This window comes from Miniopterus schreibersii (assembly GCF_964146895.1).
Source record: "Miniopterus schreibersii genome assembly, chromosome: 14".
Taxonomy (NCBI): Eukaryota; Metazoa; Chordata; class Mammalia; order Chiroptera; family Miniopteridae; genus Miniopterus; species Miniopterus schreibersii.
Window position 1 is genome coordinate 27,333,251 of NC_138114.1, and position 26,831 is coordinate 27,360,081.

Here is a 26,831-nt window from a genome sequence, read left to right on the forward strand (position 1 = left end):
TGATTTACAAAGAAAATTTTTAATTTTCCCTAACAAAGTTCATGGAAGGGTGGGCAGGTGGGGAGGGGGATAACTTAAAGCAAAAATTAATAACATATGGTTTACATAGACATGTAAAACCTGTATTTGAGGAATCATACACTTTTGAGATAGTGGGGGGATGAAGGTGAGGTTGCCCTTACAACCTGTACTACTGACTGATTGTATGTGGCAATTACAATCTGAATATAGTTTTCAACTATATCTCAAAGGATCCAGGACTCCAAATAGGATCCTAAATCTCCAAGACGACCCATTTCCCTCATTCCAAGGAGGTCCTTACGTTAATGGTTAATCTATGGAGGAAGGCCCCTGGCTTGGGATTTACAGTTATAAAAGTTAACTGATGTACTCTTTGTTAGAATCAAGCAAAAACAACATACCCAAATGGCGATTTGACTGACCATTATGCCACCGACGAACTCTGAAGATTTTAGTTAAGAACTTGTGCTCACTCCTCAGGAGTCTGGCTGTGCAATTCAGATGTAAGCAAAGGCAAACAAGAGTTAGGCAAGTTTCAAAAACTTTAATAAAGAAAAAAAAAGACACTTCCAAAAATAAATGCCACACAAATGAAAGTTTATAAAAAAGTGAAAGATATTCATGAACCAAAACCCTTCACTATCAAAATATACTAAATACTAAAATCTAATGATGTTGAGTGTTCAAATTCTGGGGGAGCGTAGCATATAATAATATAGCTAGTCAAGTAGTGTTTTTCATGATATGGCTGCTTCAAGACATCACTTAATATAATTACTTTTTAAACCTATATTTTCTTAAACATCCAGTTCACAATTCATTTAAATATTTTACATTCATTTATAAAAACACATTTGCTAACAACGGGTTATTCTGTGTTTTAATAATAATGAACCATGGTAAAATACTTCAGTGATTTAAATGCTTTGCTAATGAATTACTACACCCATCACAGATTCTTACACACTTATACAGCTACTGCAATACTCAGAAGAGCTACAACTCTCCTTAAAAGTGACACTCACTCAAGTTTGGTAAGCATGCTAATAATTAGAGATATATTTTTCCCAAGTTAAAATATTAGAACTTTCAAGCTTTCTTTAAAATCTGCAAAGATAACCTGCTTATTTAACTACTTTTAACTGGCAGTTTATAAAAACAGAGGAAGCATCATTTTAGAATTTTCTCTATAATTTCTATAGTAAAAAAATGGATGTTTTTCAAACCGGGTGGCACTAAAATTTTATTTTAGAAATTCTAAATTTTAAAATGTGAAGAAATACAATGTCCGGTACATCTAGAGTGTTTTTTTAATGAATCTAATTTTTCTTCAGGTCTATACTTTTTTCAGTGTGGGTGACACTACCTTATACACATACATCTTAGTACTTCAGTAAATAATCCATTTTAGATATGATCCAAGACACACCCTAACTTATTCTAAATTCTCTTCTGTAACAAGGGACCAATCTATACCATTCTTTAGACTGACAATTTAGTAAACAGATAAAAACCTTAAGCAATAAAATTTATATAACTAATGGTGGTTAATTAGCCAAATCAACAGGCCTTAGTCTCACAATTTGTAATTAATTTTCATGCAAAATTTTACATAGTTTTGATCCTTACTTATAAAGTATTATTTTATCTTTTTAAGTAATCAAGACAAATAGTAGAAAAAGCATTTTATTTATATGGAAAAAGCTACATTAAGATCTGTAAAAGGTGTCATTATAATATTGACTATACAGAAAAAAATTCAAACGTGAATAGCAACAAATAAAAGTTACACATCTTCCTACTTAGCAGTGCAATTAATTCACATTGCAATAAAGTTAAGTCAAGTATAACAAAATCAAAACAAGTGTTTCTCCATAATCAGTATACTGAGAATTACAGTGTAAAGATCATTCAGGTTTAAGAAATCTGCACTCAATCTACAGAATACCCTAAGACAAGGGAGACAGACAGTTAATTCATTTAATTATCAACCGTTCGGTTTTTTTCAATACTGTTCACAGGGAAAAAGTAATGAGTTGACATACACGTAAATAGAATATATTTAGTCTATACAGTAAAAAAATACAAATTATAAAGTGAGCTAACAAAGAATGAAATCTGAATACAGATTTATAAAACTGACAACATAGACGACACATACAGTATTTCTCATGTAAAAACATCTAGTTTCAGCAAAAAATAATTTGGTTGCTTTTCAGATGCATTGTAGATCTTGTAAGCTGAAGATGCAGATGTCCAAGTATCTTAAAAACCATGATAAATGTCTTTCTCAATGCATACAAAATGATAAATGCTCTCATCACAGTCTTAAGGGTATTTTTGGAAGTTTTTTTTGTCTTGCTTCAGAAATACATTTAAAATGGATAAAAATCAAAAGATTTCATGGTACAATGAAACAGTAAACAGTGCTCAATTTACTGCTAATATTGAAAAAAACCTAGATTTTACAGTACTCTGGTATATATGAAAAATTTTTTGATTTTACATTGCATATTTCTGAGTCCATTCTCTTGCGTGTCTGTTGTATCTGTAGGCATACAAAAGGGAGATAGTAAAAACATACAAATTGAATCTTTTAGAAGATCTATCTATATAAAGTAGTATATTCTACCTTCCTATGCTTCCTTGCAATAACCACACATATACCAATTATTGGGTGAATGTGACTTAGCCTTATGCATAAATAAAACAGAAAACAAATTATTTTTTAACAGATGGATTTCTCTACAACCTATATGAAAACATACCTAAACTATAAACAGCAAAATTAAAAAAAGACACAATTTATAATAAAAATCTATAGAAGGCAATGAGCAATTTGGAAATTGCAAATGAATTGATGGTACCAGCAAGGTGAAGCAGTTTGAAAACTAGATCAGTTTGGGGGGTTAGCGAGATCTTCTCTTCCTCGGAGAAGATAAAGAATATAATGTCCAATACTTCCCAATTATCAAATTCTTTCATTTTAAATTTATTCCCTAGAATTATATATAGTTCTTTCCTACCAAAAACAAGACATACTTTCTGCATCTGCTATTAAAAAGTAAAGGTTGCCCAGCCGGGCGTGGCTCAGCGGTTGAGCGTCAACCTGGGATCCAGGCGATGGGGGTTCAATTCCCGGTCAGGGCACATGCCCGGGTTGCGGGCTCGATCAATGACTCTCTCATCATTGATGTTTCTGTCTCTCTCTCCCTCTCCTTTCCTCTCTCTGAAATCAATAAAGATATATTTTTTTAAAAAAAAAAAAGTAAAGGTTTACACAGTATATGAAAAGGAACAAGATTTTTTGTATAAAAAGACTAACAGAGTTTAAAAAGAAAGGTTTACTCCACTGGAAAGAAAAACAAACTTAATGTAAGTATAATAAGCATAACTAAATGTACTTATTAAATATATTGGTAATACTTATGTTTTGGTAGACCACAAAGAAATGTACCCAAACAGAAATAAATATAAGTAAACACTTACTTTTCTTTGTCTGATTTATAGATTTGTGCAATATCTGGTACTAAGGGGTCATCTGGATTAGGATCACAAAGTAGAGAACATATGGACAATAAAACTAGATTGAAAAGAGAACCTCATATTAGATAATGATCTTTCTTCTTTATACAATTACATACGTGAAAATAACCTCATTGAATATAGACAATGAACTCATAGGGAAAACAAAACACATTAAATTACATTTTAGACTATAGCTGGCAGTATTTTTAATTTTTAAAATTATAAAATTACCATACAATATATGTAATACAAATTATTATACCTTTAAAGTTTTAAATTCTATTTAATTTCTATTTATTTAAAAAATATGAACCTCTAAAGTAGCTATTATTACTTTAAACTTAAGAGTTATTTACAAAAATATTTTTGGTAACACACACATACCCCAAAAACTGTTTAGAATAGCAACCTAACTTGAGATATCTCTTAGATATATTTGTATCCTTTAATGAGAAAACCACCCATTTTTTATTCTATTTTAATGCAGAAAGTCTGTGTTCTAATTAATTCAAGGTAAAGCAATCAAATTATAGTTAACAGTGCAAACCACTTGGACATTGTGCTCATGTACTTTTTTACTTTGGCTTAGTGTTATAGATTGTCCACAAAGAAGGAAGATTCGTAAGATTTTTTCCAATGACTCTTTTATTCCATGTGCATTATTTGTATCACATGTATGTAAAAGTAATATGAATAGTTACTACATAACTTGTAGATTTTAAAATATAGATGGAAATTTAAAAATTGTTTCTTGCCACAATTTTTATATGTGTATTTAGTATTTTTATAAATACTAATCCAAATAGGTACACACACAAAAAATCTAAGTATCTGAAAAAGGAAGCAACGAGGACTCTGGTTCCTCATGTGTGGGCTTCATCGGCATGCCACCGCCTCTGAGGGGCCGTGGAGTCCTTGGAACAGCCTTCCACTTCTAGCCTCCTCTGTATGTTCCTTTATCTTTTCCTATTCTCCCAAATCCATAAAGCAAAGTTGATTCTTAAATGATGTGAAAAGGAGATGCTGCCAAGGGCACTGACACTAAAACTAGTATTTAATTCATCTTCCTTATCTTCTACTGTATATTAAACCATGATTATGTGGGCTAATGTCTCCAGAAAGTTTCCAGATAAAAATCAAAATAAGACACTGAAATGTCTGTACTTGGGGCAGCAGGTATAAACTACCTTACAAACCAAGCAAGAGGCAAGTTCCTCGCCTCCCCAGGCCTGCTGCCCAGAGCCATGAGCCCCGATTTCACTATTATGCACAAAAATCAAATGTTTTAAGATAAGATAAAAGGAATGCTGACATTCACTTGTGTGCTTACTATGTGCCAAGTACACAGTGACCCTATGTGGTAATACTATTATAATCCCCATTTTACATATGAGAAAACTGAGGCTATTTGAAACTGTTCTTTTAAAGGACAGTTACCAGAAGGCAGAATACTAGTTATTCTTTATAAAAAGCTATCAATGTGAGAAGATAAGTGCTCAACATCTGGCAGTCTGGCATTTCTTTTATATGTGTAGGTATTTAGCTGCTTATGCCAAATGAATTATATTTTGTGATACCATTCCAGGAAAGAATACGTGAATTTGAATAACCCTTTGACAAAGAATCTTTGCTACATCTAGTGCCTAACAGTTACACTATATAAAAGATTTTTTAAAAGACACTGGAATCTACATGAATGTTTAACACAAACATTTTAGGTCACAAAAACTGCCATCCACAAATAACTGACCTAAAGGGCTATTACTCACCTAGAACTTAAAATAATTATGGCTATAGACTTTGTTTCCTATAAACCTCATCACTTTTAAAAACAGGTTATATATTCAAGTAGCATTTATTTTTTAAAAATTTTTTCAATGACCATGGATCCCTCTCTGAATCCTTCAAGAGAATCAATTTTCTTAAATTTTATAAAAAGGTAAAACTACCAAGTTTACTTCAGGGGCAGATGCTTCTAACTCAAAACAATATTTTCCAACAGTCAGGTTCTCTTCTGTTTAGAGAAACAAGACATGAATTAAGAGGGTTAACACAGCAAACAGGATTCATTAAAGAAGCAAAAATGGCTTCAGATGTACAAATCTGAGAATTTAGCAAAGAACAATGTTACAGATCCTTGAAAGTTAAGAATCCATTTGGAGTATGTATCAGTCATTATGACAATGCCATTGATTATTCAAAGTTTAGAGCAGCAATTTTCAACAGGTATGCAGCAAGAATTTTCAAAACATGCAGTACCTGACTATTTAGTCGGGGGCAATGACCTCTCCCCTCTTAGATTGTCAAATAAAAAAATGACAACAGCCAATACAACAGCCATCTGGTATGAATGAATCGAAATTATACCTATTTTTGTCAGATTGGCAAAAAATATGTTTTTTTGGTGTGCTGCAGAATTTTAGTTAGTTTATATGTGCCATGAGATGAAAGAGGTTGTATACTGCTGGTTTGGAGCACTATACTACATGTACTACATTAGTCTATGGTGTCAAATATGTCTTTCATTTTAAATAATTTATTTTATCAGCCTAATCTGATATTTCTTCTTATATGAAGTAAAACAGATATAAAGCTTTGATCATTAGGTCAAAAATCTCATTTAATAAATGAGACACCTGGCCCTAAAATCATATATTTACTTCTGCTCTCTCTCTTTTTAAAGATAAAGCCAAGCCTAAAGGGTAAACTGCCAAGAGGCTTATCCCCAACTTTCTAGGTCTAAGATTTTAAATTTCTCTTATTTCATCACTTAGATATTCCTACCAACACCACCCCCACCAAGGTTATTAACTGTTAAAAGCTAAAGAGAATACATATTAAGAACTATGAAAGCAAAGCAAAATCAAAGCAGGAGAAAACACAGACTGTTTTTTTTAAAACTTTGGTCCTTAGATTTTTCTATATTTTTCCAGTCTCATTATCATCAACTGTTATATATCCGATAAGTGAAATTACCTTTTGATACAGTCAGAGCTGGTGACCATTGTGACCTCAGGATATCAAGACAAATACTTCCATTACTGTTTATATTTGGATGGTAAATTTTTGTTGTGAAAGCGATCTAAACATAAAACAAAACAAAATAAAAATGTGACAATCCATGAACAGTGAACAAAGAACAGAACTGATTTGCTCTAGGGTAAAATGTCTTCAATTTTAAGTGACCCCAGCAGAGAAATGTATTCAACACAAATTGAATGAACATCTACTTTGTACGCGCATAGTTTTAGCTACTGGGAATGTGAAAGCAGATAAAGTCAGTTTCCCCGCCCCCCTACTCCCCACCTCCAGCAAGAAACTGAGAAATATTTTGGAGAGTACAGTAAATAGGTCTATAATAGCTGATATGACTCGCTGAGTAGTACCTGAAGTAATTAACCATGGCCTTGATGATCCCTCAAAGTAATCCTTTTTTTAATTTGATTATCAGTGATACCTGGAAGTGACACTAAAAATAGGGTGCTAAACAGGATCTAAAAATAGGGTGCTAATCCTGTTCTGGGGGAAAGTTGAGGGGCCTCAGTTTGTGACCTCTCCTGAGAAATCCACCAAGAATCCTAAACTCCCACAAGAGTTTTTGCTTTATTGTTTCAGATATATAATGTTATTCGGGTATTTTAAAAAATCTAATTTGTTTCCTGAGCCCACACAGCTCAGCTGGCTCACTTCCTCTGCCTCTGAAACTTTCTGAATAAATTCTCTCTTATAATTTGAAAAAAATTAAATAAATAAAATACGTATTTCCTGAATGATAGAATTTGTTAATGATTTTGTCCCTCCTGATATCCCTATCATTTGTTTCCTCTTTAGATCTAAAGTAAATGGAACAAGGCGGGAGGGGGGGGGAATTACCTATGATACTTTCAACAATAAAGATAAAATTAAAAACAAACAATAGAGATAATAAAGTGATTTAAAACTAAAAAAAATTAATATTAATTAATTAATTAAATGGAATAAGAATATGTTTTCATCCCTCCTAACAACACTAAATGAAGGGACTGTGTCATATTTACTTTTGTATTCCCCAATGTAACAGAACCTGGCAGGTGTTCAGTAAATGCTTGCTGAATACTTAAAACTGAGAAAAAAGATAATTCCCTACATGGAAAAGTCTGATTTTTTACTATAAAACCCAAACAACAGAGATCTAATGAAGAGGAAAATAAAGTAAGGAACCTAATTTATAGTGTAACAGATACTGTCCTCTGTTTTACAAACATAATACAATTATTTGAGTAAGAAAGCATATTTTAAACTCAGTAGTTTTACAGAATAGTTGAACATGAACCTGTCCTGGACATCATAAAAATATCTCTGGATATAGCCCTGACATAGGAGTAGCATCAATCATAAAAATAAAAGTACCTTTGGTGGTTTAAAAGGATAGTCGGTCGGAAAGTGGACAGTGAGAAAGAAGACTCCACCTTGATATGCGCTATCAGGCTGAAATTACAAAATATCTGCATCAGTGTTTGATACTACATTTATTTGATAACCTAAAATGATCCCCCCCCCCCCAAAATGTCAGTTTGAAAAACATGCCATCATTTTGTCATAAGTTCAGATCATTTACCTTGAAAACAGGTTTTCCTTTGCAGGTATGAATGAGGATTTCCCAACTATCATGTTGATATCATAGAGTTTAACACAAAAATAGCACACACACAGTGGTGTGACTTGCCTGTACAAATCTATTTACGAATACATATTTTTAAGTATCAGTATATACACAAGACTGCTGTGAGAAGAGAATCATTTTCTGCAGCAGTAATAAGTATGAAAAAAAAGGGCTGGGGCTAGTGTTTACCTGCTAACTTATGAAACTGAAGTTCTGATAGTTCTCTGAGGGGCAAGAATGGAGATGAATTGAAGAGAATAAGCTATGAAAGGGAAAGGCTAAGGGACACAATTTAGACCTCAAATCCTCACTCAATAATAGTTTAGAAAATAATGTGAAAATGTACAAAAAGCCCCAAACAAACCTAAGAAATTCAATTTTCACGGAATTATCAAATCATGAATCAACAAGAGGAATTTCAATTTGGTCATGCATTTTTATGGCAATTAGAAAATATGTTACAAGCAAGGGAAAAAAAGATAGTTTTTTTAAAGGTAGCAAAAATACTTAAGATTATATTTTAATTCCTTTATATTTAATTAAATGTATCATGTTGTATTACCATTTTGGTTATAATAGCAAGACTATCATTACTTCTTTCTTAAATTTGTGCATATATATTAGAGGACTATATTGTATAATTATTGTTACTGTATGTATTGTTTAATTCTAGTTCATTAAATATTATAAGGAATGTAGAAAACATAAGTAAATTACAATTGATAGTCAATAGTCTGTTTAGATATTCAAATGATACTATGAAGTGACATGTTTACATTACTAAAATAAAGGGGGTATGCATAACATAATTATAACCATTTGCTACACGTAATTCACCTAAGAAATATTTTTGAAGGGCTATAATTTAAGTGGTAAGGATGATAGTATTTTGAAGGTTCTTAGTAAGCAATGAAAAACAAACCACCAGATTCTTCTTAAACATTGCCATTTAAATAAATATGTTGCATTTTACCCTTTAAAAGGCTAACTTAACAATTTAGTAACTGAGATACCTGCCCAGGACTCCTGCTCTGAAAAGTCAATTGTTTTGTTTCTTAAGTTAAACACAAGGCAATACGATTAAAAACTCTGTGGGGCTCACTAGACCTAGATAGAGCTCTTTTGGGGGAGAGAGGAGAGAATGATGTTCATGAAAACATGTTAGTATGTTTCCCAGAAGAAGATTTAAGCTGTCTGTGCCCATTCTTATGCAATCAGATTTCTGCTCATACAGAGGAAAGCCTGTTTCTAGTCACAACTGCCTCTTGGGTGTAGAAAGAAATAATCTTAAAAATGGTAATTAGTGTTGAGAGAAGCCGCCCATAAAATAGCAGGTAATTTTGATTTCAGGATAATCCAACAAAACTAAAAGCGCCACACTCATGAGGTGGCAAAGATAGACCCAATGCAATATTTTATCAGTTATCTCTCACATATGGGAAGTGATAAAACTCACTGCAAATGGGTACCTGTTACCTGTAGGAATTCCATTATTGCGTTAGACTTATTTCTGACCTACTAAAACTGTTGATGTGGGAATAATTATGCTTAGTTCTGAACAACTGGCTTTTTGTGTTTAAAAAAAGATAAAGGAAACGCACAGCCTGGTTGCAACTTGTGGGTGATCCATTACTATGTATAATGACTGAGGATTTGGCAAAGGAAAACATATCCCAACGACCCTAGCAAGTATTTGCCATCAGTGCTGTAGAAAATTATCATAAACCCTTTAATCACATTTTGCTTCCTGAGTGATTCACATACAAGAGAATTCAACCTTAGCCACAAACATCTGATCAAAGGTGAAATGGCAAGAATGAAGTATGAGGGGATTAATTTCATATATATGAATCATACTTACAGGCCCCATAATAGTTGCTTGCCAGTGGAACACTGAAACAAACAAAGGAGTTTTGGAGTCATTAACAAATGTTCAAACCTATATTATTACAGGTAGCAAAATGCTAGCAATAAAGCAAAGCTTACAGTCGTCTCCCACAGGTCCAGCTGAACAGTGAGCAGGTGGGTCACGCTGTAGATCACTTAATTCCTGAAACAAAACAAAATACTTAAGATTAATTCTTTTTCTAGTAAAACAGCATAATAAACCATGAAGACACAGACTATCAACTTCACTTTTAAAACCATTTTAGGCAGTTCAGTTCAAAATATGAAAACAGGCCAAATGTGGCCTGCGGTGGGCGGGGGAGCCATCGCCACTCAGCCTGCCACTTAGTTTTCCCTCTCTCGCCCCCTGGGCTCCTGGGGGTGGCGGAGAGGGTCTGTCCCTGCACATGGGCCTCCGCGTTCAGATAGTCTCAAGCCACAGAGAAATGGTGGAAAATTCACCATCTCCATTGCCAGAAAGAGCAATTTATGGCTTTGTTCTTTTCTTAAGCTCCCAATTTGGCTTCATACTATATCTCATGTTGGCTTTTATTCCTGTATCTTGGCTAAACTCCTTAGCTGAGCCAGTGTAGCTCAGCAGTTGAGCATTGACCTAGGATCCAAAAGATAGAGGTTTGATTCCCGGTCAGGGCATGTGCCTCGGTTGCCAGCTGGATCCCCAGGGGGGGCGTGCAGGAGGCAGCAGATCAATGGCTCTCTCTCATCATTGATGTTTCTATCTCTCCCTCTCCCTTTCTCTCTCTGAAATCAACAAAGACATATTTTGGGGGAAAAAGTACAGGGCAGTTGCATTGTCATCTATCTTCTCATTACTACAGTATTATGGTATGTACTCTTTTTCTTTTTATTAAATATATCTTTATTGACTTCAGAGAGAGGAAGGGAGAGGGAGAGACAGAGAGAAACGTCAATGACGTGAGAGAGTCATTGATCGGCTGCCTCCTGCACGCCCCCAACTGGGGATCGAGCTCGCAACCCGGGCCTGTGCCCTGACAGGGAATTGAACCCCGATCGCCTGGATTCCAGGTTGATGCTCAAACGCTGAGCCACGCCTGCTGGGCAGGGTAGGTACTCTTATTTGGAGTGAACATGAAGAGAACCTCCGCACTCAACTCCATTCAAACAATCACAGATAACTCTGCTAAACATCAACAGCAGAAGAAACACCAAGAAGAGGCCATGCCAGCATTAACAGGTATTCCCTCTAGTGAAGTAAACCAAATGTTCTTACAGTCAAAGAACTTCACATCAAAAAATTAATTGAATGTAGACTAACATCAAACATTTATTATAATTTTTGACATAATAATTTTGACCATAATTATCTCTCTTAATATCAGTACTGAAATATTTTGAAAAATAGAAGTTGAACTTCTCTTAGATTAAGTTCCATTAACATTGTAAATGTTCTCAAATATTAGTTATTAATGGACAGAATAAATAAAACACTGTATTACCATAAAAAAAAGACAAAATGTATTCTGTCACTGACTGGAAGAAGAATAGGAAATAAGGTATTAAATTTCTTCACGAGGCAGCTCCAAACCTTGAAAAAACTAAATGGATTAAAATTGTTTCTCTTTAATATTTCTAGGATAAAAATATTTAATGAGTATCTACTGTAGGCAAGGTAATTTATGTAAGTATTAGGTATATAATATATAAGAAACAGGTCTCACTTCAACATATTTATAATCTAATTTGAGAGAGTGAAGGCTCACAGAGACGGCTATTTAAGGAAAAACCCAAAGGTCAAATGAAAAGAAAGGAGAACAGTAAGGCCATATTTTGAAGCCTAGCATGTTGATTCATATGCTCTTTTCTGCTATCAAGGAAGCACAGGAAGGATCGTGGAGAGGGCACAGCTTTAGGTGGGCCAGTCCCGGGTTGGCATTCCAGTTTTACCATAGCTCTAAGACCTTGGAGAAATTACCTTTCCCTTACCTTCAGCTGGGAAGAATCTAATCACCTCCAAGTAGAAAAGGTATAAGTTCAATATAAAAAAAAACCTATATATTAGGATTGAAGAACCTAATTTAGCTTGAAGATCAGGGAATGTGTCTGAGGAAGAGGGACCTAAGCTGAAATCTGAGTGGGAGTTTGGGGCAGATTTGAGTGACACTGTGCGGCAGAGCGGCATAAAATGAGGTTGAAAAAGTAGGCAGAGGCCAGGCCCCAAACTAGGAACAATATACCCATGTTAAGGATTTGGGGTTTTATCCCAGTGCCTCGGGAGGGGTTTTAAGCAGTGGCATGATCTGATTTAAAAGATGGCACTACTGGTCTTAGTAACTGAATGGATTACAGATGGGAAAGAGGAGAAGCTATAAGATTAGTTACCACAGGCAAGAAAAACAGGGGACTGGACTGGAGGAGTGGCAACAAGGAAAAGCAGACAGATCTGAGATATTTTGAAGGATTTACCTATCACAGGATGTGATGATGAATTAATTACATGTGCAGAGTAAGGAGAGGTCACGGATATGTATGAGGAAGGTCAGGGCAGCTAGCATTTACTCGATGTTTTATTGTCCTAACAATCCTCAGAGGTAGGTGTCATGCTCCCCGTGTCACAGATGAAGAGCACAGGTGACTCACTTCACTATGTGCGCACAATGCTGGTGTGTGCAGGGTAGAACTGGGATTCAAACCCTGAAGGTCAAACTTCTAGCTTTTTAGCTTCACAAATGTACAAAGGTAGATGCCATTTACTGAGACGAGGGAACACTAGAAGACAAGTTGATTTGGAAGGTAGACCTACAGAATCTGTAACCCCTGTGACAGCAAGGGAACTTTTAGTTCAACATACAGGACTGAAGTATAAAAGAGGACTGGACTAGAAATTGGAAAATCATTGTATATACCTGGTATTTAAAACTGTGGGAATGATGTAAACATTTTCATGGGAACACATGTAAACAAATTTTGCATTTCATCAAATCTAAGATGTCATCCACCGTAAAACACATCCTTATTTTATGTAACAATAATTAAGGAGGAATGCTGCCAATTAATTTTATCATACCATGGATTATAAGATGCATCCAGATTTTATTCAAAACAAAAACAATGTGCACCTTAGAATCATTACAATATGGTAATTATAGCAATGAGTTCAGTGTTCTAATAGAGACAAACAAGAAGACATGGTAGTGATAGGCTTTCCAGAAAAAGTGATATGAGCTAAGCAACTGAGCCAAGTGCAAAGTCAGGTCTCCTTCTTCCAAGTCTTCCAGTCTACTTTGGTACTTTCATTTTTGGTTTTGTTGCTGTTTTTTTCACAGCTGGTACAATGCTTCTCTTCCTGACAAGAATTAACTAACAGAGTTAGCAACTCCTTTGGTCCGGATATAGTTACACAATAAAGAGAAATATTTCAGTCTCTGACTTAGCAATAGTGGTTAAAAAGCAAGGCTTTAAAGTTCAAGTCCAGGTGCCACCACACACTTGCCACATGACCTTAGGCAAAATATTTTTTTTTCTTTCCTAATCTCAGTTTTCTTTCATGTAAGGGGCATTACTACTTTCATCCATAGTTTCTATGACCAACAAGTGAAATGACACATGTAAAGCATATATCAGTCTCTAGTACACAGGAAGCATTTGAATAAATGTTAAGATAATATAAAATTGAAAATCCAATCCAATTCTCTAGTAGCAGAGGAGGCATTCCCAAGTCACAGCCCCATTTTAGAAGGACTGTGTTTTATTTAAGTTTTCTAACTTGGGCTTTTAGGAGATTGCTTCTGGAAATATTCATCATGTGTAGTTTTCTAAACATTAGTATATATGGGTAAATGAGATTTCTTTGCCCTTATTTTAACCAGAAAACTAGTTCATTAGAAAATGCAGTATCTAATTGTGTTTTTTAAAAACTATTAATGATTCACAAGCACTTATATTTTACATAGATAATGTATATGTGAATAAATCACACATATAATAAATACATAAATTTATTGTTTACTAATAAAAAAAATCCAAAACCACATTTTATTTGGAATAGTCATGAACCATGTTCAGATTTCAAATACGAGACAGTTCTTCAAATCCCATTAAAATATTACAGAAAAATAAAGGTTACCTTGTTCTCACATTTTTGTGCCCTGATTCTATCTCCTCTGTAAAGAGAAGTTAACAGCGAAGGATGAGAGAGACAAAATCTAACAATGAACTCCTGCAAAGGCCAGATTCTTAGGTTGTCTACTGAAAGCTCACTTATTATAGGAAAGAGGCAGCTGATAGTACATCAAACATCAAACATTCTTAATAGTCACACTGACGATTACTACTAATAATGGCACTAAGGCCTGGGTGAGGAACTTACACGTCCTAGACTTTTAAGAAGGGTCTAAATTTATAATGTCCTGTCCCTTTGTCAAACCATGTCTGGAAACATGTTGTTATACTGTTTGTAAATATGTAACTAAAACTCCAGTGCACAGGTACAGAGAGGATGACCACAGGAAACAAAAGGCACAGTATACATCCACCCTTAAAAATACAGTTCTTGCCCTGGCTGGTATCGCTCAGTAGATAGAGCGACGGCCCTTGCACCAAAAGGGTCAAGGGTTTGATTCCGGTCAAGAGTTGATCCCCAGCCCTGGTTGGGGCATGTGTGGGAGGCAACCAATCAATGTGTCTCTCTCAATGTCGCTGTTTCTCTCTCCCCCTCCCTCCATTCCACTCTCTCTAAAAATCAATGGAAAAAATATCAGGAGAGTATTAACAACAACAACAACAACTATATATATATATATATATATATACACACACACACACACACACACACACACACACACACACACACACACATCTTGAATTTGAAAAAAGAAAATTAAAGAATTCTGAGATGTGCTAGAAGGTAAAAATATAAAACAATTGCTACAACCAAACCCCACCTTTTTGGCTCTTAGCTCAGCAGCCAGTGTACTTTTAGACAGGACACAAGAAATCAAGGACCACTGATACTCATTAACTCTTCCCTTTTAATTAGTTTACTCCAGGTTTTCAGGAATCACCTTATCTCATTTATGTTTTCTCTGATATAACTAATATTCTTATTTACCCGCTTCTAGCATCACAGGCACATATGGAGTATAAAAAATAATCCATTGATTCTTATGTTATTCCCGAAGGAAATGTTAGGATTAGTAATCTCTCCTCTGCTCCTCTCTCCACTCTCTGTAAGAATTAACACTGAATTATAGAAATTGCTCAAGTCTATAGGATCCTCAGAAGAGCCAAGGCTTAACTCCATACTACTCACAGCTAACGGACGCCCCTTCTAAAGAACAGTTTATGACAGTGACGCTCACTTCTTGAATACTTCTCACTATCCTACCACTACCCTGAAACGCAGGATGCTCCCTGTAGGTAGGCTCCAATTACTGCTTCACTAACTGCCCCCCAACCTGGCCTCTTGTCTAGGCCTTCTTGACCATGCTTTTATCCCAAGCTGATTAAAAGTAAAAGGTCTCAAAACCAAAATATTTAAAACCGTTCATTTTTAATTAAGTATTATATCAATATGTGTTTGTTATAAAAGAAAAACAGTGTGGCCCTGGCCAGTCTGGCTCAGTTGGTTGAGCACTGTCCCATGTACCAAAAGGCCATTGGTTCGATTCCCAGTCAGGGCACATGCCCAGGTTGCGAGTCTGAACCCTGCTCAGTGTGTGCACGAGAGGTAACCGATCGATGTTTCTCTCTCTCCCCATCTCCCATGTCCTCTCTCTAAAAAAAATTTAAAAAAACATTTTTAAAAAAAGCAAAACAGTGTTTTGTAGGGCAAAAAATGGAAAGAGCAATGTATAAATGGACAAACACTCACGAGACCACTACCCAAGCCAAATTATTGCCAACCTATTAGAATAATTCCAGCCACAGCTCTGGTAGGAAACAGGCATGGCACTCACTGTTGGAGGGGGTGTAAGTTGAGAAACAATCTTTTGGAGGGCATTTTGGTAATAACTGTGAAAGTGAAAACTGCATAAGGTCCCTGATCCTATAATTTCACCTCATAGTAATAATTGTCCAAATAGCCAAAGATACACATGTAAGAATATTCTGTGAGGCATTTTGTGTAATTATTAAAAACTGAGAATAAGAAAGGTCCATCAATAAGGGAAGGTTTCATGAGACAGCCCTATTACGCAACGCTGTGCAGGCATTAAAAAGAATGAGAGAGATCTCTGTATGTTGATATTAAAGAATGTTGTGTGAGTACAATATAGTTTTTGAGTGAAAAATACAAGTTGCAGTAGAGTATGCCCATTAGATTCCATAATACATAAACATATTATACATACACTGAAAGTAAACAGAATATTCACCAAATTATTGATAGCTGTTATCTCTGGGATTGGGTTGTCATTTTTTATTTATGTCTTCTACATTGTTTCAATTTTTTACAATACTTTTGTAACATTTAAAAAAATAATGATTTTATTCAGGTTCTTATGGGTTTTAAAAGAGATGAAATGATATTGCCTTTTTTTCACCAAAAAAAAGTTATCAGTATACTATAAGCATTTTCTCTTTCATTAAAAAAGTTTTAGCCTGGCTGGGCATGGCTCAGCGGTTGAGCATCGACCTAGGTAGGATCCAGGCAATCGGGGTTCGATTCCCGGTCAGGGCACATGCCAGGGTTGTGGGTTCGATCCCCAGTCGGGGGAGTGCAGGGGATGGCCCACTAGTGACTCTCTCATCATTGATGTTTCTATCTCTCTCTCTCCCTCTCCTTTCCTCTCTCTGAAATCAATAAAGATATATTTAAAAAAAAAGTTTGATAAGGCAAGGAAAGACTGAGGAACTGTCACAGATTAGAGGGTATATATACTAAAGAGACACAATGACTAAATCTAACATGTGATCCCAAATAGGGTCCTCAAATAGGAAAAGGGCATGATAAAAACTATCTGAATTAGGTCTATAATTTGTAATTGTATAATTTATAATTGTACAATGTTACTTTCCTCATTTTGATAACTGTACTATGGTTATATAAGTTGTAAATATCAAGGGGAGTCAGGTGAAGAATATATATGAACTTCTGTTATTTCTGCAACATTTTTGTAAAATTAAAATTACTTGAAAAGAATAATATAAAACTTGTTTTATGTATTCTAAAACAATTCACTATTTTCTTTCCCCGACTCACTTCTTTTCCTGTGTTGCTTGTATGTATTAATGGAATATCAATCTCCCAGTCACCAGGCTCAAAATTCTCAGCATTTTAAAAAATGTAATTTATTTATTTGAGAGAGGAAAGGAGGGGGGGAGAGAGAAACACTGATTTTTTTGCACACTTCTTTATGCATTTATTGGTTGATTCTTGTAGATGCCCTAACCGGGGATCCAACCCGCAACTTTGGCGTATTGGGGACAATGCTCTAACCAACTGAGCTCCTCGGCCAGGGCAGCATCGTTTTGACTCTTCTCATTCTCCGGCCCTTCGTCTATACTCAGATGAAGAGTAAGTACTACAATATATCCTACTTCAATGCATTACATTGCTTACCACAGTTACCTCAAAATCTATTACACTTCAGCTATAATTGCTTCCCAATACTCTAGGCATTGCTTGCACAATTATCTTTTAAAAGCACAACTCTGTTTATTTCATTCTTCTACTTAGAAAATTACAGTGGCTCCTCATTGCTTATTAAAGACCAAACTCAACCAAGGCAGGTCTTTCCATTATCTTGTCCCAATGTTATACTTTCAATTGGGTTCCCCTGCACGAACGTCCCCAGTAATTCTCCAAAGAACCCCCTCGGGTTTTCTACAACACTTTCAGGAGGTCTATGAGGTCAAAATTAATTTCATAATAAAACTAAGGTGTTATCTGCCTCTTTCACTCTCAATATTTCATGAGTATACAGTGGCATTTTCCAGTTAATGACGTGATATACTATGTTGAATGCATAAGCAGATGTGACAATTCAACTATCATCTATAAGCCTGACTATAATGAGATCTGAACACTTATAAAACAACGCAACTATACTTTTTGTGTTGTTTTGGAAAATATAGTTTGTTTGTTTTTTTGTTAAGTCTCACCCATTGCATTTTAGAGAGTGGAAGGGGGGGAGAGGGAGAGAGAGACATGGATTGGTTCCTCCTACATGTGCCCCAACCAGGGGCTGGGTGGTGGGGAGGAAAGGGGGGGATGAACCTGCAACCCAGGTAGCCAGGTATACACCCTTGACCGGGAATCGAACCCGTGACCCCTCAGTGTGGGGGTAAGAGGGGTGGAGAGAAACAATTTAACCACTGAGCCACACTTGCCAGGGCAATATAGTTTTGTTTTGTTTTAAATGTTATTAGGTTAATATGTAATGGGTTTATCATTATTTTTAAATTCTAAATGTTTAAATTTCCATTTTTAGTTTTCATATGGTAAAAATTAATGCTATAACCTACACAAACAAAAGCTCTTTGAGGCCCTCAATACTTTTAATATAAGGGGGTCCACAGACCGAAAAGTTTGAGAATCTTTTTTGTGCAGTTTAGTCTAATTAAATGTTGCCTGTACGTGGCTAATTTTTTTGGCCTTTATAATTTTCCTTCTCCTAAAATAACCTTCCCTCTATTTTCCTATGCCCAAATTTTAGCCATTCTCTTGAACAGGGGCCGTCTTCACAACGGCCGTTTGAAAAGCACAAGTTCTGGAGTCAGACCTAGATCAAATCTGGCTTTGCTACTGGCCCTTACTAAGCTGTGTTACTTCTTTGAGCACAAGTGCCCCATTTGAGGATATCACTGGTAACACTGAAGAACTATACTGAGAATTAATTAAAAACACTACGTAAAATACCTAGCTTAATACCTGGAATGAATAATAGATGCTTAATAAATACTAATTTTCTCCCTCTCTTCCTTTTCTACCAGAATATTTCTTACAAAACCAGGACTTTTATGCATTTTATTCATGGATTCCTCCACAATACTTAGCATAATGCCTTTTTATAAGATGTTTGGTACTGAGTTAAACTATAAAATTTAAGAAATAATATAGATAGCTCATATTTCTATCTTTTAGAAATGCAAATGATTAGATTTAGCAGTAGAACAAAAATCAATTATTCCCAAAGTAGATATGCAGATTGCACATAATATAATAACAAGAATATTGTAAGTGACAGGTGTTAGAGAGAATACTGCAGGCCATTTTAAATTGTTGACAATATTACAGAGGTCCCCCATATTTCCCCCTTTGCCCTCCCCCACCTAGCCCCTGCACCCCTCAGGCCTTCACCACACTATTGTCTGTGTCCATGGGTTATCCCTATATGCATGTAAGTCAGGTGGCCTTTTAAATAACATATAACAACACCTAAAAATGAATCTCAAAATAATAATAATCATTAAGGTATTAAAAATACATGCTACTACCACATCTATTTTTAATTTACAGAATGTATGAGGTTCTAGCAAAGTGCCCAAAGCCACACAAAATTGCTGTTAGAAATTTTTGTTTTGGTTTTTCTGGTTTAGAAGACCTCAAAACTCTAAATATTCCATCTTTATTGTTTATTTAGGATGCTGTTGACCTACTTTCAGGACACAGCTTTGGGTAGCTTTTCTTAGAGGAGTTAGGGGTTTGTGCTGAGCTGATCCAATCTTCCAACCACTGGCAATCGTTGGTGACAGAGCTGCCCAAAGACAGAGCTGCAGTTTGTGGCACAAGAGGTTTTTTTTGTTGTTCTTGTTCCACGCTCAGTTTAACCAGCTGTACTAACTATAGCAGAAGTTTATTAAGCACTTTCAGATCCTTTCTAACCAGGATCAGGATTCTGATTTTATACTCTCATCCCAACTCTACAGTCCCACGTATTTTAAAGGTTTAATTTAGCCCGGCCGGCATGGCTCAGCAGTTGAGCATTAACCTATGATCCAGGAGATTGAGGTTTAATCCCCGGTCAGGGAATATGCCCAAGTTTTGGGCTCAATCCCAGCAGGGGCGGGGTGCAGGAGGCAGCTGATCAATGACTCTCTCGTCATTGATGTTTCTATCTCTCTCCCTCTCCCTCTCCCTTCTTCTTTCTCTGAAATCAATAAAAATATATATATTTTAAAAAGGTTTAATTTAAGTGCATCCAATTATGATGCTAATAAAAATACAAGTCACTGGTCAGGCACACTTGTTGACGATTAAACTGGGACATGAAATTCAAGGAGAACTGATTTGTGGGGGGAAAATTAACTTCATGAGATGTGGATTAAAAGGTATAGGAAAGAGGCCTTCTGGACTCTTAGAAGCTTAAAAGTAATTGTATCTCCAAGAAAATACATGTAAGAGTAGCTATAAGCCTCAAGGGTCATCTTTTGAATGTGTTCACTGAAATTTAGAACACTCTGGGGAATCCAGGAAACAAAGTTTCTCCTAGGATAGAAACATGATGTAGTAAGAAACTGGTATAAAATACCTTCACTGACACAAACTATCTTTTAAATAAAAAAATAAACACAAATATGAAATGTTGAAAAGTAAGGTTATCAGATCTGGTAAATTCTGAGACACCACCTGAGTTGCCTCAGAATTTATTTCTTACTCTATCCCATTAAACTGTGGCACACTACAATACTGCACTTAAGTAAAAACAACCCATATTTGCTAAAAGGTAGATTGCTGGAGCACAGTAAAAGCAAGTAATTTTTTTTATTTGCCAGTTATTACAAATAGCATTCAGGGCTGCTGCATTCTGTCACACAGGCCGTGTGCGCCAACTCCGAGGGGTGCCATTCACACAAACTTCAATGTGAGCGGGGCCCTCTGGGGCTCTACAAAGCTCCATTATAGAAAGTTGCACAGAAAAGGAGTGGACAACATATCCTTTAAACCCAGCCTAGGATATTATCACTGTTTTGAATGAACAAATAGCACTTTTGATGTGGAAGCAAACGTGATAGTGTTTGACATTTGAGTGGGGAATAAGCACTTATTTTAACTTTATTTCATCAATGTGTGGAGAATGGGAAGAAAATGGCAAACTTGGAATTCAAAACTTAAAAGCGAAGATGACAACATTCCAGGGAAGGGAAAAGGAAATTTTTTTCAGTACATGGTGCTAGGTCAACTGGGTATCCACAGGGAAAAATAAATGACCCTAGACCTTCCCCACCTCAACTCACACACAAAAACCAATTCCAGTAAGTCATGGGTTTAAATATAAAAGGTAAAATAATAACGCTTTTAAAAGAAAACACAAATATCCTCATGACCTTTGGAGAAGCAGAGATTTCTTAAGTAGGACACAAAGAACACTAATCATGAGAGAAAAAAAATGAAAAATTTGGACTTGATTAAAATTCAGAACATCTGCTCATCAGAAGACACATTTACAGTGTGAAAGGCAAGACACCAAATAAGATATATCTGACAAAAGACTCACACCCAGAATGTGTAAAAAAAATTCCTACAGATCCATTTTTAAAATGCAGACTTGAAGAGGCACTTTACAAAAGAGGCTATCCAAACAGCCAATATACAGGGTTTAGCAAAAAAGTAGGTTTACAGTTGTTCGTATAGAAAATAATATAATAATTAAATAATAATACAAGAATAAACTGTTTTGTATACTTACAACTGTAAACCTACTTATGCTCCACCCAGTACATACTGGAAGTGGCTCAGCTTCATTAGCCATCAAGGAAATACAAATTAGAACCAAAATGCTATGCCACCACCCAACAGAATTGTTAAAATGAAAAAGAAGATTTTGCACAGCAAAGGAAACCATCAACAAAATGAAACGACAACACACTAAATGGGAGAAAACATTCTCCAATGATACATCTGATAAGAGGTTAATATCCAAAATTTATAAAGAACTCATACAACTCAACACCAAAACACCAAACAATCCAATTTAAAAATGAGCAAAGGATCCGAATAGACACTTCTCCAAAAAGGACACAGAGACCATCAGACATATGAAAAGATGTTCAAAATCACTAATCACCAGAGAAATGCAAATTAAAACCACAATGAGACATCACCTCAAATTCTGATGTTGGAATGGCTACCATCAGTAAGTCAAACAATTGCTGGCAAGGGGGTGGAGAAAAGGGAACCCTCATGCACTGTTGGTGGGAATGCAGACTGGTGCACCCGCTGCGGAAAACACTATGGAGTTACCTTGAAAATTAAAATTGGAAGTGCCTCATGACTCAGCAATTACACTCTGGGAATATACCTGAAGAAACCTGAAACACTAATTAGAAAAAAATATATGCGCCCCTATGTTCATTGCAGCATTATTTACAATAGCCAAGATCTGGAAGCAGCCCAAGGGCCTATCAGTAGACGAGTGGATAAAAATGCTGTGGTACATTTATACCATAGAATATTACTCAGCCGTAAAAAAGGAAACCTTACCTTTTGTGAAAGCATGGATGGACCTGGAGAGTATTGTGCTAAGTGAAATAAGCCAATCAGAGAAAGACAAGTACCATATGATTTCACTTATATATGGAATCTAAAGAAGAAAAACAAAATAGAAACAGACTCATAGATACAGAAAACAAACTGACAGCTGTCAGAGGGGAGGGTGGTTGGGGGGTGGGGCTGGGTGAGAAAGGTGAAGCATTTAAGCAAAAAAAAGAAAAAACTCATAGACACAGATAACAGTTTGGTAACTACCAGAGGGAAAGGGGGTGGGCGTAAGTAGAAGAGGGCATTAGGGGGATAAATGATGACAGGAGACTTGACTTAGAGTGGTGAACACACATACAATATACAGATGATGTATTACAGAATTGAACACGTGAAGCCTATATAATTTTATTAACCAATGTCACTCCAATAAATTCAATGAAAATTAAAAGAAAAAGACAGAAGAAAGTACAAATGTTGCTAAAGATATGAAGTGACAGGAACTCACATGTTGCTGCTGGTGGAAGAGGAAATATTTGACAGTGAACACTAAAAGTGAACACTAAAAGTCAACATAGGGAAGCTCAATGGCCTAGAATTCCACTGCCAGCACATACCTAAGAGAACTATATAGAAATCACACAGTGTACAAGATGACTATCAAATAGTGAGACTAGTTATAAATCCATGTATGAAAAGAACTTGTTATAGTAAACACACTGGGCGTACACACATACTTTGCATATGTACGTGTGTATCTTTTTTTCATTTCTAGTGACTTTTTAAATCTAAAATTGAAATACATAGTTGATCCAATTTCTTCTCCTTTGAGACAAAGTAAACTTAAAGCAAATCAACCTTACACCTAAACATAGGTCAAGCAATAATTATCATCAAAGTGGAGAAAGTATGCCCAGGACAAAAGCAGTCTGTGTCAATGAATCAATTTTTTATTCTAATGTGATTAACACTGAAATAAAATAAATAAAAAAACAACTAATTAGGGCATCTAAGTTTTAAAATATATATATAAGACATAATAATCAGAGGTAGATTATAAGACATTGTCCCTATATTAGAACTGGGCCTGTAAAAGTCCACAAAAATGTGTACTTAATGGACTATTCTAGTTCAGATTTCTATAACCAACTAAACACAAAGAAAAGTACTGAGAGTCTGAAACTGAATTTTAAGTTGGCACAGATGGCATGTTTATAACACCCCCCACAATATGCTGAGTGTTCTCCATAAAACCAACCTAGACACAGTCCCTGCCTCTGGGGACTTAAAATCTAAAAGTAGATGAGGCAGTCTAATTCAAAGAAAGTAAACAAATAAAAGGAAACAAAGAAGGGAATGTAAGAGAAGAGAGGCCTGCATGAATCTCTCAGCTCCCAGAAGGGTAACAGTCCAATCTGAACAGTGGAGCATGAAAGCTAACAAGTCAGAGCTGCCTTATTTACCATCAGACTTAGCATGACACTATCCAGTAAATATTCTCTAAAAAAAAGTATGCTGACCAGACGGAAAATGCTTTGTTGTTCTCCAGCTTCAGCATTCAGAGGGTCTAAATCTCTGCAATAGGTAGAATATATATCCCACTGGGTGTGTGCAAAGGACATTAAACAGCCCATGCATGGCGAATGATTTACAGGCCAAAATCTAAACTACTGAATGCAAAGCACATGAAGGCATTATTTCAAAAACCCTGGCTCAACAGGCAATTAATTTGTGTGACACAACCATCTTTATCTCAAAACTCCTAAAACAAGACAGTGATTCTTGCTGGATGGCATTTTTGATGTTGCCTCTAAAGGGATATATGAGCTATATTTGGTTTGTCTGTAAATAAACATTTCATGGTCTTACAGTTCAGACTCTGAATCTCCTTACCCAGTTGACTAGAGCTATTTCAATAGAAAAATGTCCAACAACTGTCTCAAATATCTCCAGATACAGACCCTCTTTAAGCCCTCGAATTAAAGAACATCTTTATTTTAAATCATGTAGACTCTTCCTGGAAGACTTCACAATGCTGATGACATCCAATTAATTAACTTACAAGAATCAAACTCACTTCAGCAAACTGGGCCTGGCTGCTTCACTACCTCTTCAGATCAGGTACCTCTGGAAAAGACTGTTGTAATAATAATAATAATAATAATAATAATAAAAATAACAATAATAATGCAGCCAAATCCCACACAAAAGAAAGGAGATGAAGAAAGCAACGACGCTATTGACTTTGCAGCCTCAAAGTAACATCTATTGAATCTGAACTATAAAGAGCACAATTTAGAACAAACATTTGAGGTCAAGATTGGGGACATGATCTTCCCGATGCCTCAGATCTGCAACCACTTTCCCCCTAGTGCTCTCTACGGCAGCCACAATGACTTTCAATTTGCCCAAATGCTATCTTGCCTGTAATTTAAAACATGACTTCCTTTTAAAGAAAAGACTCTCAATCACCTCCTAACTTTATATATAATATTTCCATCACAGAAATTACATAAAAATATACCTTACACAAATCCAGGATATGTCGATAAAAACTGTACTTGAGTCTACTTTATTAAGTGTCATAGTAAAAACGCGCTTATTCCAGTAGCTCAAACTCTAAGCCTTGGAATCGCCATCAGATTCCTTCTTCCCTCCAGGTCCCACCCTGCCCTCCCTCCCCTTCACATTACCCAGTACCGAGTTGTTCAGGCTCTCCTTGCACCTAGATCCCTCACCCTGAAGGGGGCTCAGGAGTAAGCCCATCACAGAGAAAAACTGAGGTCTAAGAAAAGCCGGAGGAGACACATTTTAGGATAAGACAAAGGTTCAAACCAGGGAGACACTATTGAAGTGTCTGGGACACACAGAGCAGTAGAGTCTGAAGAGACTGCCTAGGCCACTGAGCCCAGAGACGTGACCTGAAGTCAAGGATTGGACCAGGCCAACTCGAAATGCGATGGTGACACAAACTCCCCGTTCTTTTTCTCACATGCCCCTCTTCCAAATGTCCTCTGCCACCACCCCAGCTCACGCCCCCCTTAAATCTCACCTGAACAATATAATGGCATCTTCACTGACCCTTTGTTTTCTTATTTCTCTCCCAACACATTGCGGTCAAAATCATCTTCTTAAAGTACCATGTCAAAAACTTTCAGTGTTTTTCCTTATGTATATGTACTGATTTTAGAAAGAGAGAGGAAGGGGAGGGGAGGGGAGGGGAGGGGAGGGGAGGGGAGGGGAGGGGAGGGGAGGGGAGGGGAGGGGAGGGGAGGGGAGGGGGGAGGGGAGGGGAGGGGAGGGGGGAGGGGGAGGGGAACATGACTTGTTCCACCTATTCATGCATTCACTAGTTGATTCTTGCATGTGCTCTGACTGGAAATCAAACCTGCAACCCTGGCATATTAGGACGATGTTCTAACCAACTAAGCCATCCAGCCAGGGCCAAACTTTCAATGTTTTTCATTAGTCTTAACACAATATAAGATTATAAATCTGCCCGGCTGGGCATGGCTCAGCGGTTGAGCGTTGACCTAGGATCCAGGCGATCGGGGTTCGATTCCCGATCAGGGCACATGCCCAGGTTGAGAGCTCGATCAATGGCTCTTTTATCATTGATGTTTCTGTCTCTCTCTCTCCCTCTCCTTCCCTCTCTCTGAAGTCAATAAAGATGTATTAAAAAAAAAAAAAAAGGATTTATAAATCCTTACAATGGCTCACCAGACCTTCCAGGATCCAGCTCCTCTTTAGCCTCATATCTGCCTCACTTTGCCCCAGTGTTCTCTGCCCCAGGCACAGTGACTTTCAATTCCTCAAAATGTTATCTCGCCTTTAGTTTCAAACATTTCCTTTTAGATAGAAGACTCCAAGTCATTCACACTACACACTACACACACACACACACACACATTCTCTCTCTCTCTCTCATTCACTTCACCTACTTTACTTTTACCTTCATGTCTCATCTTAAACATCATTTCCTTAAATAGGTTTTCCTTGACCCCCTTTCAAAGGGTCCCTGCTATATTCCCAGAGCACTACCTACTCTATACTTCCCTTGTCATGACATTTATCGAATTTATAATTACAAATGGTAAACAATCTTGTGTTCTATGAGGGCAAGCATGCACCCCTACACTGTGATTAAGAAGGTTACTTCCTCATTCAAAAACCTTCAATGGCTTCCCCAAACTTCTGCATTAAGTTCACATTTCTCAGCATGGGTCTTCAAGGCCTTCCATGGCATGAACTTTTATGGTCTACTAGTCCATGAATGCTTCCCAAAAGCATACTCTCTACTGCCTTCATTTCTGTTGCTTCCTCTACGAACCTGGCTGTCCTGTCTTTATCACT

General features: G+C 36.3%; 1 protein-coding gene across 2 annotated transcripts in view; it reads right to left on the minus strand.

Moving 5' to 3' along the window:
• Positions 1 to 550: 550 nt before the first annotated feature.
• UBE2D1 (ubiquitin conjugating enzyme E2 D1) overlaps positions 551 to 26,831 on the minus strand; it is a 35,073-nt gene continuing 8,792 nt past the window's right edge. The window contains exons 1-7 of one of the 2 annotated variants that reach the window (XM_081158909.1): positions 24,556 to 24,572; positions 10,178 to 10,241; positions 10,053 to 10,084; positions 7,939 to 8,016; positions 6,526 to 6,631; positions 3,511 to 3,604; positions 551 to 2,569 (exon numbers count right to left, since the gene is read on the minus strand). In XM_081158909.1, coding sequence (XP_081015035.1) covers positions 2,524 to 2,569; positions 3,511 to 3,604; positions 6,526 to 6,631; positions 7,939 to 8,016; positions 10,053 to 10,061 — 333 coding nt within the window. In that variant the 5' untranslated portion in view covers positions 10,062 to 10,084; positions 10,178 to 10,241; positions 24,556 to 24,572 and the 3' untranslated portion in view covers positions 551 to 2,523. Of the gene's footprint in view, positions 2,570 to 3,510; positions 3,605 to 6,525; positions 6,632 to 7,938; positions 8,017 to 10,052; positions 10,085 to 10,177; positions 10,242 to 24,555; positions 24,573 to 26,831 lie in introns of those variants that run through there. The other variant, XM_081158908.1, reaches the window with a different exon arrangement.